This window comes from Papaver somniferum, chromosome 9 (assembly GCF_003573695.1).
Source record: "Papaver somniferum cultivar HN1 chromosome 9, ASM357369v1, whole genome shotgun sequence".
NCBI lineage: Eukaryota > Viridiplantae > Streptophyta > Magnoliopsida > Ranunculales > Papaveraceae > Papaver > Papaver somniferum.
In genome coordinates, this window is record NC_039366.1 from 41,525,307 (window position 1) to 41,542,789 (window position 17,483).

Genomic DNA, 17,483 nt, shown 5'->3' on the forward strand with positions numbered 1-17,483 from the left:
ACACTTTATATTTTTCTTAGTTTCCAGTATATACAATAAATATATAAATATTTGCTACTGATATATTTTCTTGTTTCTTTACTAATGAGTTTTCTTGTTTTCTTTGGCAGAGGCAATTGTTCCAAACCGGAGGTGGTCTAGGTGGTGGTAATGGAGGTGGCATTGCTACCAAGGTCGTATGCCTGACAGAGGTGGTTACTGCAGATGAGTTTAAAGATGATGAAGAGTATGAAGATATTTTGGAAGATATGAGGGTAGAAGGTGGAAAATTTGGTAAGTTAATGTCTTTGTTTCTTATATTCGAGCTTTTGTTTTTTTTTTTTGTGTTTCGCAGCCTTTGGAAATATTTGATTTCACGCCCCAATTAAACCACTAGTTTACACTTTTGGACCTTCAGAATAATTTGTTTCTAACTCGTACATTTTGCGATTGCAGGTACATTGATGAATATTGTCATCCCCCGTCCACAACCTAACGGTGAACCCTCTCTAGGACTTGGAAAGGTTAGTTTCAGTGTAAGGTATTGTTAAATGACACTCTTAGGTTGACTGTTACTTTGTATTATAAAATTTTGACTGTTACTTTGTATTTCTAAATGACACTCTTCTCCTGTAGGCTTTCGTTGAGAACTACGACACTTCATGTCTAAGCCAGTTCCTCTACGGTATCATCTACCACTATGTTTCTCATAATCGGTGTTTGGTTTACCAAGAAGAGAGTGTGCAACAAAAACGGATCATTTCCATTTAGCAATGTAACCCAGACTACCATACTGGAACGTGTATGCTACTGTCATATTTGTAGGGAAGGCCAATATCTGTGTTTTACGATTTATATGATATTTTTAGTCATGTTCAAAGAATCTATCATTTTATTTTCTTTCGTTGCGCAACACACTTTCATACAAGGTGATTTGAAGTTAGCTAGGTAATGCAATTGGAGTGGTAGGTTAACTTGAATGAATGTAAATGTGCTACAGTGGCATGTTAATGTGAATGTGAAATACTTTCGGCAATTCATGCAATTCGGTTTCAGCTATAATTTTTTTTTTTCAAAATAGTTTTATGCACACAACTTCTAATAAGAGTTGTATTCCATATTTCAACTACACATACCAAAGGTTGTGAAAAATGTCTTTACGACATAACCAGGTGCTGTCCAAGATAGTTCGACAATTCATACAAGTGTTGTGCAAATATTATTCATAATACTGGTAATTGTTGTTGTATATGTTTCTACGATATACTACTTATGTTGTCCACGATTGTTCTACAATACAAGCAAGAGTTGTGTTAGGTTATCAAAAAAAATCGAAAGAGAATCACAACATTGACAAACTATTGTCGAACTATGAATCACATCACCCTTTACAACACTTGTCATCCATTGTAGAAAAACTTGGACTTTCTACAATACCCCCGTTCCACAATGCATGAAATGGAGTTGTCGTAGGGGTACTGCAACTCTTATCTTGTGTCGTCAATGATGTTTTTTCCCGTAGTGTTGTTGATACACAAATATTGGTTGTTGATTCCATTTTTCTATTGTTGATACACAAACATTGGTTGTTGGCTCCCTAAACTAAGGTCAATGTCTATTGTTGATACACAAATATTTCTTGTTGACTCTTTACACTAAGATCAATTTCCATTGTTGATACACAAACAATGGTTGTTGACTCCCTAAACTAAGGTCAATTTCTATTGTTGATACATAAATATTTGTTGTTGACTCTTTACACTAAGATCAATTTGTATTGTTGATACACAATTATTGGTTGTTGATTCCATTTTTCTATTGTTGATAGACAAACATTGGTTGTTGGCTCCCTAAACTAAGGTTAATTTCTATTGTTGATACACAAATATTTGTTGTTGACTCTTTACACTAAGATCAATTTCTGTTGTTGTTGTTGATACACAAATATTGGTTGTTGACTAGAATGGATGAGATACGGTGTCGTCTAAAGTTCAATAATATACTAGAATTTTATCAAAATTAACTACTTCTGTACCAAATAAAATTGTACCAAGTAATGTGTGTGTACACAAAAAATAAAAATTATGAGCAAGGACTGAAATATTGTGAGCAGATAAACTACTTATAAATCCTAAATACACATTTCTATAGGCCGTCACTAGTAGTAGATATCACCAAGATAAGTATATGAAAATGTAATGTTCGGAAACCGGTTCACTTGTGAACCAGCGAGCAAAGAAGGCATTTTATACATAAGCAACAAATGGACACAAGAGACAAAAGCATAAAATGATACCACCTTATATCAAGCATAACTCAAGATATTGTGTTGTGGGAAAAGTGTTACCCGTAATTGTTGAAATATGTGCAGGAACATCTCATGTTGAGTCGTCAAGAGGAAGTCAAAAATCATATATATACATACATTTTCTAGTAACTTTTCAGCATCCACTACATGCAGCTTATTATGTAGAGATGATGTATAGCTGCAACTAGCTATCAAACAGATCTAAATGTATATAGCAATATCACCAGATGATTATAGTAAAAAATATCAATTATTAGTAAATACCATGCACAAAACATCTGTCTAATGTAAATTTTCCATTGTTAAGTAGATCAAATATTAAGCCTGCTATGAAGAGCTAGTACTTACCACAAAAACGCCACCAGCACCGCCACCCCTCCACAACAAACAACCAGCAGCAACACCAATGTTGCAAACTATCAACTAGACAACGAATGGACACAAGAAAAAAGCATAAAAAATGAGACCACCGTCTCAATTAGAAAAATGGAACAAACAATTTTGATCTAAAAACCTAACTTGGCTAAATGATTTGTTATTATTTGCAAAAATGAACACCAAAATCAAAACCAACGGAAATGAGTTCTGAATCTAAGATTTCGAAAGAATATACTGAAATAGCTTTCTAAGAGAACATACCTTGCATTGATATTTTTTGCAGTGACATTAGTGAAGGAAGTGATAGTAACCGTAAGTATCACCACTGCAAACATCTCCAAACCACCACAATCACAACAAATCTCCACCACCAACTTCATCACCACAATAATAACCAGAACCACCATGATTTTTATCGCCAATTTCATCATTCCCAACTTCACCATCACCGGAAACTTAAACAAAAGGAAGAAGATAATCACTGCAATCCCCTTTTATCTCCGTCAATAATTTAGAAATTGATTTAACTTTCACTTTGTAGACGAATCAACAAACCAAACCTCTCCTACCACCGCAACCACCATCAGCGCCACCGCTATAATCATCATTACTTCTTGAAATTTCAACTTGAAATAAGTTAACATATAACTTATAGATTAACAATCTCTTCAAATACCATGAAATTAGTTAATATCATTAAACTAAAATAAAATCAAAACCTAAAATCATACCAGTTTCAGAATCAAACAGGTTTCTCGTCGATTCATGGATATAAACAGGTTGTTTATGATGTTATGTGGTGGTGGTGGTGGTGGATTTGGCGGAAGTATAGGAGGTAATGACGAAGGAGGTGTTCCTGAATCTATGCAGCAACGGACGACGAGGTGGTAATGGCGGTGGTAGCGACGATGAAGACGATGATGGAGCAAGAACAAATTTTAGATCTGAAATGAAAGAGGAAGATGGTCTCGATGGATAATGGGTAAATTTGGAAAAAATAAAAACGCTAATGGACTCCTGATGGGCCTATAGATGGAAAGGGGTATTCTTATGAACCCTGATTTTGGGCATACCTAAATCTTTCTAGGGATACAAAACAATAGTCCCATCTTGGGTGACCTTATAAGGGGTATCTTATGGGTAGTTCAATTACCTATATACCCTTAATACAAAAATCTAAAATCAGTTTTCTAAAAAAATCAAAATCAGTTTCCCTTACAATCTCTTCTTTTTCCTCCTCCTCTAGCCGAACTCTTCCCCCTCCTGCGAAAAAAAAATATTCATCATCGTGATTAATTGTCGATTCGTAAAAATTTGATCGTCGATTAAACTCAACCACATAATGACTCGTACAAAGAAAAGCAGGGACTAGGCAAACCAAATCGTCTTCTAATCCATCAATTAAAGAAGAAGAACCAATTGAAGATGAAGGTGTAGAAACTGAAAATCAACCACCAATTGAACCAGAAATTGAACCAACTGCATCTCCAACTCCGGAAATGAGGATAAGAAAGCAAGTTTTACAAACCCAATCTCCTATTTGCTGTTTTTCATCGATTAAATGACGGTTACAGTGTTGGGTTCGGCTCAAAATTGAGTTGCGTTTTTAGTCGAACTTTTCTTCACAAAAGCTTCCTGTAAGTGTATATGAACAGTTAGGCATGAAATTTCATGAAATTTCAAGCTGAACCTAGTCACAGATAGAGATTCATAGGGGTTCGGCGTATCAATAATCATAATATGTGCAGAACCTAGCACATTTACGAAGTTTGGCTATTATGATATTCTCAATATGTGCCGAACCAATAACAATATTTTAACCCAAAAAAATAACAAATTGATGTTCGGCTCATACGATTTTCGAAATATAAGCCGAACCAGTAATTATTTTTTTCCGAGCTATTCAGGATGTTGTTCGGCTTACTATGAAACTTTCATATAAGCCGAACTAGTGTCTAGCAAAAGGGTTGGAATTGAAAATTATAGGTTCGGCCCATGCAGTAAACATATTCAGTGAGCCGAACCGTTCATCAATTGGTAGATTCGGCTCATAGATGTGAGCCGAACCTCAACCTGTTTCGCCGAACCATGATCCAAAAAATCATCTAAACAACCTTTATAATTCTGAAAATTATCTTAATCACTAAAAAAAATATTTAATCACTAATCAACATTACTAACACTAATACGTAAAGGGCAGATTTGCCATTAAAAAATTTGGGTTAAGGAGTAATCTGATTTTGCTATTTCACAACCTTTTTTGTCTTTATGCAGTATGCCTAGTAAGATTTCAGTACGCCCAAAATCAGGATTCATTCTTATTGTCTCAAAAGGATATTTGTGAAACCATGAAAAGGAGGGACAATTATATAATTCCTACTTTACTAAACACATTTTCGTATGCCTCAAAATTGAATTCGTAGACAATGTTTAATAAAATTCATAGACTTGGTACGAGGGCTTTGTAGTTAGGGGCCCATAACTAAAACGAACTAGAGATAAACCCAATAACACGGCTGTGTAAACCATATACTCCTGGTTGTACAATATCATTCTGGTCATTGGGAAATCTGATTATAAAAACCTACTAAACCCTAAGCATATCTCCCCTCTTTCATTTCTCTCGTGAACATCTCCGCCCTACCTCTTCCGCCAATAAACCTCTCCAAAACCCTAGTCGCCACCTTACTTTTCTGAATCCATGGAGTTTTGGGGTAATAATCTCTTCTATTTTGTTTATTTTTTCTATTTGCTTGTTCTTTGATGATCTCCGTAGTGTGTTTGATGCTCGATTTGTTCGTGTTTTTGAAACCCTGAATGGCCTCATAGAGTTTTTATGGTTTTAGTGGCTGTTTTTTATATTTGTTGTTTAACATGAGATGTTTGAGCTTTATTATTCGATTATCGTGAAGTTTGAGGTATGATTTAGGGATTTTTGTACTTTCGTGATTTTAGGGTTTGGAGGTTCAGTTTTGACTCTGTGATTGAACGAGTTGGGATGGATTTTTGGTTTCTGTTTATGTTATTTGTTCTTGATTTGAAACAGTATTCTCTGTTTGATTCATCTATGTTCTGCAATCATGTGGATGTATCTGATGCTGTGGTTGATAGTGGGGGTTTGGATTTGATTTTACACTAGTTGATTAGTTGCTATGTTTGTTTTTAGGTTTTTGTTTGATAAGTATGTATTTTGCTTCAGATAATATAGGATGTGTAGTCATTATTTGACTATAATGATGTATGATAGCTATATATGATGATTTGTGCTTTCGATTTAGTATTGCATCATTCAGTTTCTTGGATTTTGCAAGTGTTTGTCACTTTCCCATTTAAATTTGATGACTGGTCTTAGAATATGTTGAATACCCCCTTTGATTTGGTTGCTTTAGAGAATTTGAGAGTAATTTTTTGTCCCTATTTTGATGTTACTATATTTACTGATATATTGGGGGTGCTCAGGTGTTGAAGTCAAGCCTGGACAGAGCTACAAGGTGGCTCCTGTAGATGAAAAAGTCTTGCATCTTTCACAGGTTAGATTATTGTTGACCAGGCTGTAGTTTATTGATTTTTGTTTCTGTTATGATTTTGATATGCTGCAAGGAAGTTTCTAACTATTTTCTTTAATGTCTTAGTCATGTATCGGTGAAGTGAAGAAGGGAAAGGAGGAAACAGTGGTTGTGTATGCAAAGATTGATAACCAAAAGCATGTGATTGCACACCTTAGTGCTGATAAGTTCCCTCAGATATCTCATGATTTGGTGTTCGAGAAGGAATTTGAACTGTCCCACAGCTCAAAGAATGGAAGCATCTACTTCACTGGATATATGTCTGTCCTTGGAGATGAAAGTAATTTGCTTACAGATTCTGATGAGGATGATATGCTTGTTGAGGATTTCCCTGTTGACATTAAGGAGAATGGAAAGGCTGCCAAACCTGATGCTTCTGCAGCTAAGAAGGTGAAGGTTGTTGACCCCAAGGCTGATGATGAGGATGATTCTGACGAATCTGATTCTGATGGTTCTGATTCTGACGAAGATGAGGTATTTTACTCTCAGCAGCCTAGTTATCTTCTAACGTATTATTGATTTACATGCACAAATCTTCTTTGGATTCCTGTATTTGTCATCTTGGGAGACTTGTTATAGGTTCTATGATGTCAATTGCTAGTTTATGAGACGCTTCTATTTGTTATATGTATTGCCCAGAGCTGGTATATTGAGTGTTGTTTGCATGATTGTGTAGGATATGGAGGGGAGTGATAGTGATGATGGTGAGAGCTCTGATGAAGAAGAAGAGCCAACTCCTACTCCTAAGGTAATTTCTCAATACTTCCATGGTTAGATTGAGCTAGAGTTCTCTGTATTTGCCACTGCTAACCAACTATAACTTGATGTCTTTTGTATAGGGAAAGAAGAGGCCCGCTGAAGGTGCTAGCAAGAAGTCTACCCCTGGTGACAAAAAGGCTAAAGTAGAGACTCCTCAGAAGTCAGGTAAAAATCTTCTATCATTTGGCTTACTTTTTTGGATTGTTACGTTGCTGCCATTTTCTAATTTGTTCTAATTTATGGAACTGTCGATCTTGTTTCAGGCGCTGATGGCAAGAAAGGTGGTGCTGTTCATCAAGGTACTCCTTACCCCAAGGGAGGAAAGACCCCAGCAAGTGGAGGCAACAACAAGTCAAACAAATCTCCAAAATCTACTGGGTCAGTTTCATGCAATTCTTGTAGCAAGTAAGCTACTGTCTTCAAATTTAAATTTTTATTTAGACCTTTGTAATGTCCATATATTGGCTGTCCGCTAATTGGTCATTTTTTTCTGCTTTTGTTCTCATACTGATTTGGTTATTTTGTTTGTCTATATAGGGCATTCGGTACTGACTCTGCTCTCCAGGCACACTCAAAGGCTAAACACGTTAAGTGATTCAAAGTAGACACAAATGCTAAAGTTTTGTAGTCATGATTTGAGAGGTGGATAAGTAGTAGTAGACCTAAGAAAGAAATATAGTAGTAGCATTATTATTATTAGACCTAAGTTTTAGTATTGCATTGACTTCTTAATTTCTGGATGTAATGGGTTTGGATTCCTCTCAAATATTTGTGGTTTGGTGGTTTATTATCAAATTTAGTTATTTTCTTCAAATTTGTTCTTTTTGATATTTTGAATGCCATACTTGCCTGATTTTTAATGAGTAGAGTGACTAGCGGCTTGCTAGAATTACCTAATGATTCCCAAGTTTGGTAAATGAACCTAATTACCAAACTTCAACAAGATGGTGCACATGGGATATGATTATCTGTATGGTGTGCGCCTTCCTCCTTCCATTAGGAGGAGTGTCTGACTAGTCAGAATCTTCTTAATTAGGGACCATGACCTTTTTAGTTTGCCTATAAATATGAGAACTATTCTTTTTGTTTCAGCTCACAAATCATTACGTTGTTTGGTTTAAGAGAGGCTATTGGAAACACACCAGAGAAGGAATAAGCAAGGAAGATGGATCCTGTTAAATCTTATGCCACGAGAATTAAAGGGTTACAGAAGAAAATTGAGGAATTCTCTATATTGGTTGGTGTTGATGCATGTATGCTTGTCTACGGCGGACCAAAACAAGGTGTTGATAAATACCCGAAACCGCAGAATTTAGGCGATTTATTCAGAATCATTAGGCGATATCTCAGTCTGCCGAAACAAGAACGTACTAGGAAACACACTGATCTTAATAATGTATCTGGCGATGGTGGAGAGAACAAAATTGATGAAGATAGTCGAGTGAATTTGCGGGAGATAATAGCAATGCTGATGGATTAGAATGGGATGATCGGTTCAATAACTTAAGTGCTGATCAAATCCAACAACTTATTGACTCGGTGGAAGCCAAGATTGAAACCATAGATGAGAAAATTCAGTTGGCAGAACGTACTGCAGAAAATCCTAGCTGTATGACAAGTAGATCTTCCGATCATGGGGTTGGTGCTGCTGCTACTACATCTTGGGGAAGTGGTGCTGCTATTCACATGCAACCAGTTTATGTTCTTCAACCCTTTAATCAGAATGTTGCTGGTCAGAGACCAATGAATCTAGAGAGTGGTTCTGGAATGGTACCAATGGTAATGCAATATCCAATGATGGCAATCCAACCAGGAGGAGGCAATCAGATGCCGATGATGGCAATTCAACCAGGGGGAGGCAATCCGATGGTGTTTGGAAGCCATCAAGGGCCAGTTACATATTTCATGCCACAGGCATTCGTCCAGCCAATGCCGTCGTCGTACATACCAAATCTGATGCCTCGTGGTAGACACTCAGATGCATGAAGCAACCCTTTTGAAGAGTCAATTCCATTATCAGGATTCTTAGTTAAGTGCAGGCACTAGATTCTAAAATCTTGTTACATTCTCTAACCCCAGAATTATGTTAGGAATAGGGGTTAAGCATTCTTTTTCTTTTTTTGTTGGGTCCAAGGAATCATAGAATTCTATAAAAGATTTTTGGGTTATGCTGTGCAAGATGGTTGGCCATTTGTCCCTTGTGTAACATATTTTGCTGCTTGAAGTTTGATCTTGGATTCACGTTTGAAATATGGAAAATTTCTTGTTTGGTCCTAGGCCCATATAGTTATTTATAGTAGGGTCCTATCTGAATTTTTTTTTATCCGGAGGTCCAAAATTAATTAAAACATGGAAATGTTCATAATGCCCATTACTACCAAACGTGTGTGTCTACACTGCTTACAAATTTGAGTACATATCTGGTACACTGCTTAAAAATTCGAGTACATATTTGCTACACTGCTTACAAATTTGAGTACATATCTGTCTGAGTACATATCTGTCGTACTGCTTACAAATCCGATTATATATCTGAATGCTTACAAATTCGAGTACATATTTGCTGCACTGCTTCCAGGTAGAGTACAAATCTGTAAGAATCAATGATAAATAAATTAGAATTAATGATACATATCTGTCGTACTGCTTACAAATCCGATTATATATCTGAATGCTTACAAATTCGAGTACATATTTGCTGCACTACAATATACGTTTTACATCACATATATTCTAGGATCATACCATTAATCTCTAGTATTTCTTTAATACAAAAGAGGTACAGTTTTGCATGATTGAACAGGGTGACATAACCACTAAAAAACTAACCAAAAAAATTAATGTCCATAAGAAGCTACTGAATATCTACAGCAAACCCTGAAAGTGATTATCAAGGATCGAGTGATACATAGAAAACTAGATTAACATATTAGGATGCTTTGCACAAATGAAAATGTAACAGACAACATTTCAATTTTCTTACCACATAAAGAAGCTGTCGCTTTCCAGGAGTATCGGCTCCGTGGTTGCTAAATTTTGCTTCCAGAACCGCTATTAGCGCAACATTATCCTATACAAAATTGAATGGACAAATAGAATAATACAGGGAGTAAGATTCTGGGAAAGAATCTAAGCACCAACTAACTGCATAAGAGACTCCCAAAGAAGAAAAATCACCTTAAGAAGTCGAGACAAAGCAGCTTTCTTCTGAGTGATTGGGACCACAGCATCTGTCAGTGACTGAGCAGCCTTGTTGAATTCGACCTACATACAAAAGTAAACTGTTTAACATGTGAACCAACAGAGTAACAATAAATTCAAAAGAAAGTTTGTCATCTCCAAACCTCGTATTTCTTCACATGGGAAAATCTGTCCCTTCGGAAAAATGTTGCACAACCATCGATAGCATAAGTCCCGGTGTAAACCTACAGTGAAAAAATTCATTATCACAAAACTGAATATTTGGAGTTTATGACCATTAAATCAAAAATGTCCGCAAGCAAACCTCTGTTGTCTTCTTCTTGTAGAGAGCTTGATAACCATGTTTGTCCAACTTAGGGGCGAAAAACTCATCAAAATGATCACTTTGAACCTGAAACAAGAAATGATTAGCTTTGTTGCAACTAAATCCTTAACTTAAGGATTGGCTATGTGGACATAATCTTGAATCCAAGCTAATACAGCAATTTCATATCTAAATAACTAATATGAGACAAGAATAGTCTTTTTCTTATTTAGTATTCCAGTTCATTATACATGCACTGGAATACCATGAAAAGGAAAAACCAGAATGGCTTCTGTCAAATTTATTTGATGTAAGAGAGAAGTTTGTAACAGTACGTCATATATGTACTGCATATTCATGAACTAAAAAATCAATTGCATATCAAGAAGAAGTGATGAATCCATGCATATAACTGAATTAAAGCACATACTTCAGTATTACACATACGTACTCATGGATCAAACCCCAAAAAAAATAGCAAAACTCAGAAATATAAACGAATCAAAGCACATATTTCAGTATTACACATACTTACTCATGGATCGAACCCAAAAACAGTGGAAAACTTTTGAATATAACCGAATCAAAGCACATACTTCAGTATTACACATACGTACTCATGGATCGAACCCAAAAACAATGGAAAAACTCTGAATATAACCGAATCAAAGCACATATTTCAGTACTACACATACGTACTCATAGATCGAACCAAAAAAAATGGCAAAAATTTGAATATAACCGAATCATAAGAATTTTGTATCAGTACGTCGTATACGTACTGTCAATTCATATACAAAAGAAAAATGTATCAAACCTAAAAACATAATGGCATCATGAAAATCGATTTGATCTTCATAATACAATCGGAAAAAAAAATCAAATGAAGAAAAACGAACAAAATAATCAAAAAAGATGATTAAAAAACATACCCGGAAACACAAACAAATCTTCTCGTCGTAAATCATAACGATGCATCATCATCATCATCTTCTTCTTCTTCTTAATAAATTGATTTTCTGTCAGTACGGGATATACGTACTGTTGCTTCATATACAAAAACAAACTGAAACACATCTAAAACCAACAAAATGGAAGTGTTATAAGTAAATCTAACTTAAGTGATGAATCCATGAGTAAAACAAAATCAAAAGCCGATCTAAAACCTAATAAATTAATAAAAAACTGTAAATCATCAAAATCAGTTGGGAATACATCTATAACGATTATCAAAAAGTGATGAAAATATAACTAATAACAAAATTGATTCAGCAGTTTTCAGTACGACATATATGTACTACTGAATCATACAAATTAAGTGATGAATCCATGAGTAAAACAAAACCAAAGCCGATCTAAAACACTAATAAATTAATAAAAAAACTGTAAATCATCAAAATCAGTTGGGAATACATCTATAACGATTACCAAAAAGGAAAAAAAATATAAAACATCATGAAAATCGATTTGATTCTCATGATTCGGTCAAAAAAACAAATCAAAAAAAAGAAGAAAACTAACAAAGAATCAAATAAAATGATTAGAAAACATACCTGGAACAAACAATCTTCAAAAACGATGTCGAGATTTTGAAGCTGCATCGAGAGGAAAGAGAGAAAAAAATGGATCTGAAAAAATGAGCGAGTAGAAATATGAAACTGGTTATAAACCTCATAGAAAAGGGGTATTTCGGTAATTTGAAAAATGCACAGAAAAGGTCCCGCACGTGTATGGACCAGGGACTAAAAATTTGGGTCCAATTTTATTGTTTTCTTTTTATTATGGACCTCCAGTTACTGGGCTTTAGTGGGTGGACCTGCCACTAACTAAGAACACCATAATAGTACCTATAGGTAATTCCTACTCGTCATCCTTTGATGGATGGGTATAAGGCTCTTCATTTTCAAGTGATAATTAACATTTGTTTCGACTGGAGATTTAATGGAAGTGGCGTTGGACGTTGTGAGTGAATATTTTATGATTTTATAGTCTGCATATGAAATTAAATGCGATGTATCTTTTTAATTATATGATTTGATGTACTAAATTTCCCCTTATAAATCTCAAATGAATGATGAGATGATAATTCAGGTACTTGTACTGGTAGTCTGGTAGACAGCCTGATAATTTTGTAGACCCAACCGGTCAAATCGGTCACCGGCTCGGCCAGTTCCAAACCCGAACCGATTTGGGAGGGTAGTTTGAATGATTTTGAAATGTCAAAACTGATCATGTGCGGTTTAGTATTTGGTTTTGTCCAAAACCGAACCGAGACGACCGTTGTGCACCCTTACTTGTATTAAGATATTCAGTAGGTCTATATCTCTCTTATAATCAATTCGAAACATTCCAAAATGATATCAGTGATGAATATCATCGCTCATGATATTTTTAATGATCAACTTGAAACATAACTTAGTTCACAAACAATAAATTGTTATTTGACTAAATTAATCAAGTATATGCATGACTATTGCTTGAATCATATTTTGAGATTTCAACAACACTAGCTTGAATCGAAACTTCCTATATGCGACGTTTAAAGTCCACATAGTCATACGACTTAGTCTCATAAAGAAAGAATGGTGATCATGTGAGTAAATAGAATGGTTCAGTTTTCACATACTTTTTATTGATGAAGTTCTCCAAATGTCTTCGGTTGATTTGCGTCTTCAATAGGTGACTCAGTGATGCCTGATACTCAACTACCCACTGTGAATCCTGATCTGAGACTTGAATAAATGCATACTACAAATCAAGATACAGTTTTGTGCGACTAAAAATTTGACAACAAACTTGAGATAGAAAACCTTTCGAATTCGACCGAGTAATGCATTAAAAAAGGATCCATATTAGGATCGGTCATAGGATTTAGCTCAATTTCCCTTAGAGCATCTCCAACAGAAGATTATAATTTTTATTTTCATATGAGACGTAAGATTTTTGACCCCATTTAAACTAAATCCATCTCCAAAAGCAGGTCCTACAAATCGGGAAGGGTGCCATACTAAATAAGAAGGTCTTGAAGAAAGTGTTAACTACACCTTCGGATGCACCTCCACGTCATGTTTTCTCTTTTAATAATTAATACATTCCTTCAATGTTGGAGATATTTTTTTAGACATAAGGTCCTAATTTGCTCTCTGGATAGACCCCATAAATAAAAGGACTAAATAATAAATCCACGTAGGATTTTTTGCACCTTCTGTTGGAGATATTCTTATTAGGTTCTCATTATTTAAAAAATAACTGTACCTTCTTTTAGACAATACAAAAACTAGGTTATTTAACTAGTTTTTCTCGTCAAGGAATCAACTAGACTTGAATCATTGAATCCTAATTTTGACAAGTTTAAACTAATATCAAAATTAACTCAATTTTACTTATCAGGAATCAAAAGGACTAAAACAAATGATCCCTTTTTCGTTAAGCAAAAACAAAAATCAAAATTGAGAAAGTTTTTCTTAACCAGAAATATTTGAAACATAACAATCCACACAAAATAATAAAAATATAACAATTGTACCGTATTTCGTTAAACGAAAGAAAAGAATATGCAATTAAATCAACCTTTCTTAACATGAAGACGATTAAATAACATAATAATCATGCCTTACGCTTCGGCATGACAAACTAATATCTGAATTAACTTAGTTTTTCATATCATGAAAGATTATAAGCATAATTCTTTCGTCGATATCTACAACCACTCTCCCCATAAATATATATCATTAAGAACCAGTTCAATAAGAAATCTCCCCATGTTAGTTGATATTCCCCTAACCATCAGGGGTTAGCCCAGTTGGTAGGAGTCTGACTCTCAAGTAGGAGGTCAGCGGATTGAGTTTCCGCTCACGAGTTTGGAGATCTCATGAAATACTCCTCTTATTTAAATCTAGTTTAATTTAAGTTGTTAATGTATCTTCTTTCCTATTAAAAAAAAACAAGTTGATATTCCCCTGCAAAAACAAAAGAATAACAAGCAAAGCAACCTTTATGAGAGAAAGGTTGAAAAAGCGGGGGTCTAACAACTACACCCAATATTTCGATTAGCAATATGTATGGACTAAGTCTTATATACTTTTAAGAGAATCAACTAGACAGTCAGACTCAATCTTAATAAAAGTATATCAAAGAATTATATCTTTGTTGAGATTAGTAGTCCCACATTGTTGGGAAATCTAAGATCATGCAGCTTATAATCCCTTAGGGACTCTCCACTCATTTCCAATTGGTTTTGAGTTGGATGCCCGTATTCTAACATGGTATCAGAGCAGGCTATCTGCGACGAGTCTTTGACCGCGCCTTTACTCCACATCACCCGATTTAATTGTCTACGTGTTAGACCCAACGAGGCTACACGTGAGGGGGCGTGTTGACATTATTAGTCCCACATTGTTGGGCAATCTAAGACCCTGCAGCTTATAATACCTTAGGGCCTCTCCACACATTGCCAATTGGTTTTGAGTTGGATGCCCATATTATAACAATCTCTCTTTCTCGATACAATACTTACTCAAGCAAATACAAATCTGCGAGTCTAATTGAATACAAGATAAATCACTTGAACGGTACCAAATACCAATGTTCAAGTATCAATCTATTTCAATCAAGAACCAAGTGTTGGACCTCCCAGTTGATCGATTCAACGCACAACCTGTGATATTTCAATTATATAACAAAATATAATGCGGAAAAGAAATAACACAGACACCAGAAGTTTTGTTAACGAGGAAACCGCAAATGCAGAGAAACCCCGGGACCTATTCCAGATTGAACACACACTGTATTAAGCCGCTACAGACACTAGCATACTACAAACTTACTTCGGTCTGGACTGTTGTTGAACCCTAATCAATCTCACACTTATCCAAGGTACAGTTGCGCTCCTTACGCCTCTGATCCCATCAGGATACTACGCACTTGATTCCCTTAGCTGATCTCACCCACAAATAAGAGTTGCTATGACCCAAAGTCGAAGACTTTAATAAACAAATTTGTTTCACACAGAAAAGTCTATGGTAATAGATAAATCTGTCTCCCGTAGAAATACCTACGATTTTTTTTTCCGTATTTTGATAAATCAAGGTGAACATGAACCAATTGATAAACCGGACTTATATTCCCGAAGAACATCCTAGTATTATCAATCACCTCAGAATAATCTTAATCGACTAGCGAAAGAATATATTTCGGAATCACAAACGATGTAACGAAGATGTTTGTGACTTCTTTTATATCTTGCCTATCGGAAAAATCAATCTCAAGCCAATCCTTACGATTGTACTTAGTACGGCAGAAACAACAAGATCAGATCACACAACTACAAGAAAAGTAGTATCGGTCTGGCTTCACAATCCCAATGAAGTCTTAAATTCGTTAACCTACAGGGTCTCGGTAGAAACCTAAGGTTAAAGGAGAATTGACTCTAGCTAATACAACTAGTATCACACAGGAGGTGTGAGGATTAGGTTTACCAGTTGCTAGAGTTCTCCCTTATATAGTCTTTTAAATCAGGGTTTGCAATCAATGTTAGATTAGTAACAAAGCATTCAATATTCACCATTAGATGAAAACTTGATTAGATTCAAGCTAATATATTTCAACCGTTATATCGAAACTTAGATTGTTACACACAAATGAAATGCATGTTCATCTAGGTTTGTGTAACCGTGCCCAAACGTGTACATCTAGTCGGTTTAACAGTAGTTAACCAAATGGTTAGCCATATGAGCACTTTCATATCAACCATATTTTTCTTTACCACAACTAGTTCAAATGACTCAAATGAACTAGTTAGAAAGTTGTTCAATTGCTTAGATCTTTATAATAAACACAATTGAAACAAAAATGATTTGATTCACTCGAATTGATTCATGAACTTTATAGCCACAGTCTTGCATTCCTTAGTTTATATAAGTTTAAGTTCATGAAAAATAGTTTTTAGAAAATAACCAACTTAAGTTAGCGGACTGGTACGCGGACTTAAGTACTCGGAATAAGTTTGTTTTCAATACACAAACTCCAGCAGAAATTCTCAGGATGATAACCTCCGACAGTACGCGGACTGGATACGCGGACTATGGTTCCGGTTTTCCTGAGCAGCAAAGTACGCATACTTTGGTTCAAGGAATAAGGACTTATACATGTATGAGTTACCACACAATGCTTATATCCCACAATGGTTATATAATCTAAACTCTCATTTCAATCATTGAAACATTCTTAGAGGACGTTATATAGTTGTTCACAAACCATTTTTTGTCAAAGCCATTTTCAAGTGATTGAAACTTAACATGACTTTCGTCACTAGTAAAGATGAACTTGGCCAAAGAGAAAGCTTACCGACACATATTTTGAGAAATAGATAAGCGAGATAAACTCGGCTCGAAATAACAAATGTGTATAATCAAAGTCTATATAGCAAAACGACTTTTGTCTCAAGATAGGAGATAGAGTAGATAGACTTTTGAGTGATAGATAAGTTCAAGTCTCCACATACCTTTTAGTCGATGAAGTTCCACCAGTTCCTTGAGTAGCTCTTCGTCTTTGTATGATGATCTCCATGGAGTCTTGAGCTCAACTACACTTTTTATCCTAGTCCGAGACTTAACTAATAGTAGACTAGAAATCAAGACTTATAATTTTGATCACTAACATTGACAAACATGCTTGAGATATCAACGCATGCGAGTTTGACCGAGCAGTGCTCTAAAAAAAGGTTGTAACCAGTTTTTAGTTAGTACATACAAATAGTAAAAGCCAAAAACTGGAAGAATAGGGCGCTAATGTACCTTGACAACACAAATATACTTTCTAATATTTCCAGAAGTTTCTTTGTCCAGTGGTTTGGTAAGAATATCAGCTAGTTGTCGTTCAAAAGGAACATATTCTAGTTTGATAATCTCATTCTCAAATAATTCTCAAATAAAATTGTTAGAGTATTTCTCGGTCGAACTCGCAAGCGTTTCTATCTCAAGCTTGTTTG

The 17,483-nt window shown here is 35.3% G+C and overlaps 2 protein-coding genes and 2 long non-coding RNA genes across 6 annotated transcripts; 2 read left to right on the forward strand and 2 right to left on the reverse strand.

Annotated features, from left to right (window-relative positions):
* The first annotated feature begins 210 nt into the window (after window positions 1–210).
* On the forward strand, window positions 211–655 carry LOC113308667. Of its 2 annotated transcripts, none has more exons than XR_003339973.1 (3): window positions 211–273; window positions 436–503; window positions 616–655. It is a non-coding gene; the product is annotated as an uncharacterized LOC113308667 (long non-coding RNA). The 2 variants fall into 2 exon arrangements; XR_003339974.1 differs by having other exon boundaries at window positions 436–520; window positions 616–654.
* A 1,307-nt stretch (window positions 656–1,962) lies between these two features.
* LOC113308668 lies at window positions 1,963–3,620 on the reverse strand. Its single transcript, XR_003339975.1, has 2 exons — window positions 2,927–3,620; window positions 1,963–2,710 (listed from the first exon to the last, which is right to left on the reverse strand). It is a non-coding gene; the product is annotated as an uncharacterized LOC113308668 (long non-coding RNA).
* A 1,613-nt stretch (window positions 3,621–5,233) lies between these two features.
* Window positions 5,234–7,804, forward strand: LOC113313124 (histone deacetylase HDT2-like). Of its 2 annotated transcripts, none has more exons than XM_026561845.1 (7): window positions 5,234–5,379; window positions 6,125–6,195; window positions 6,298–6,705; window positions 6,908–6,979; window positions 7,071–7,155; window positions 7,254–7,395; window positions 7,528–7,804. In XM_026561845.1, exons 1-7 carry the CDS (start codon window positions 5,367–5,369, stop codon window positions 7,583–7,585), a joined length of 849 nt encoding a protein of 282 aa, XP_026417630.1. In that variant the 5' UTR covers window positions 5,234–5,366; the 3' UTR covers window positions 7,586–7,804. The 2 variants fall into 2 exon arrangements, with proteins under 2 accessions (XP_026417630.1, XP_026417631.1); XM_026561846.1 differs by having other exon boundaries at window positions 7,254–7,368.
* Window positions 7,805–9,855: 2,051 nt separating this feature from the next.
* Window positions 9,856–11,500, reverse strand: LOC113311858 (carbon catabolite repressor protein 4 homolog 1-like). Its single transcript, XM_026560655.1, has 6 exons — window positions 11,428–11,500; window positions 10,496–10,582; window positions 10,335–10,415; window positions 10,168–10,254; window positions 9,974–10,060; window positions 9,856–9,867 (listed from the first exon to the last, which is right to left on the reverse strand). The coding sequence occupies exons 1-6, from the start codon at window positions 11,461–11,463 to the stop codon at window positions 9,856–9,858; spliced, it is 390 nt and encodes a 129-aa protein (XP_026416440.1). The 5' UTR covers window positions 11,464–11,500.
* Between the last annotated feature and the right edge of the window lie 5,983 nt (window positions 11,501–17,483).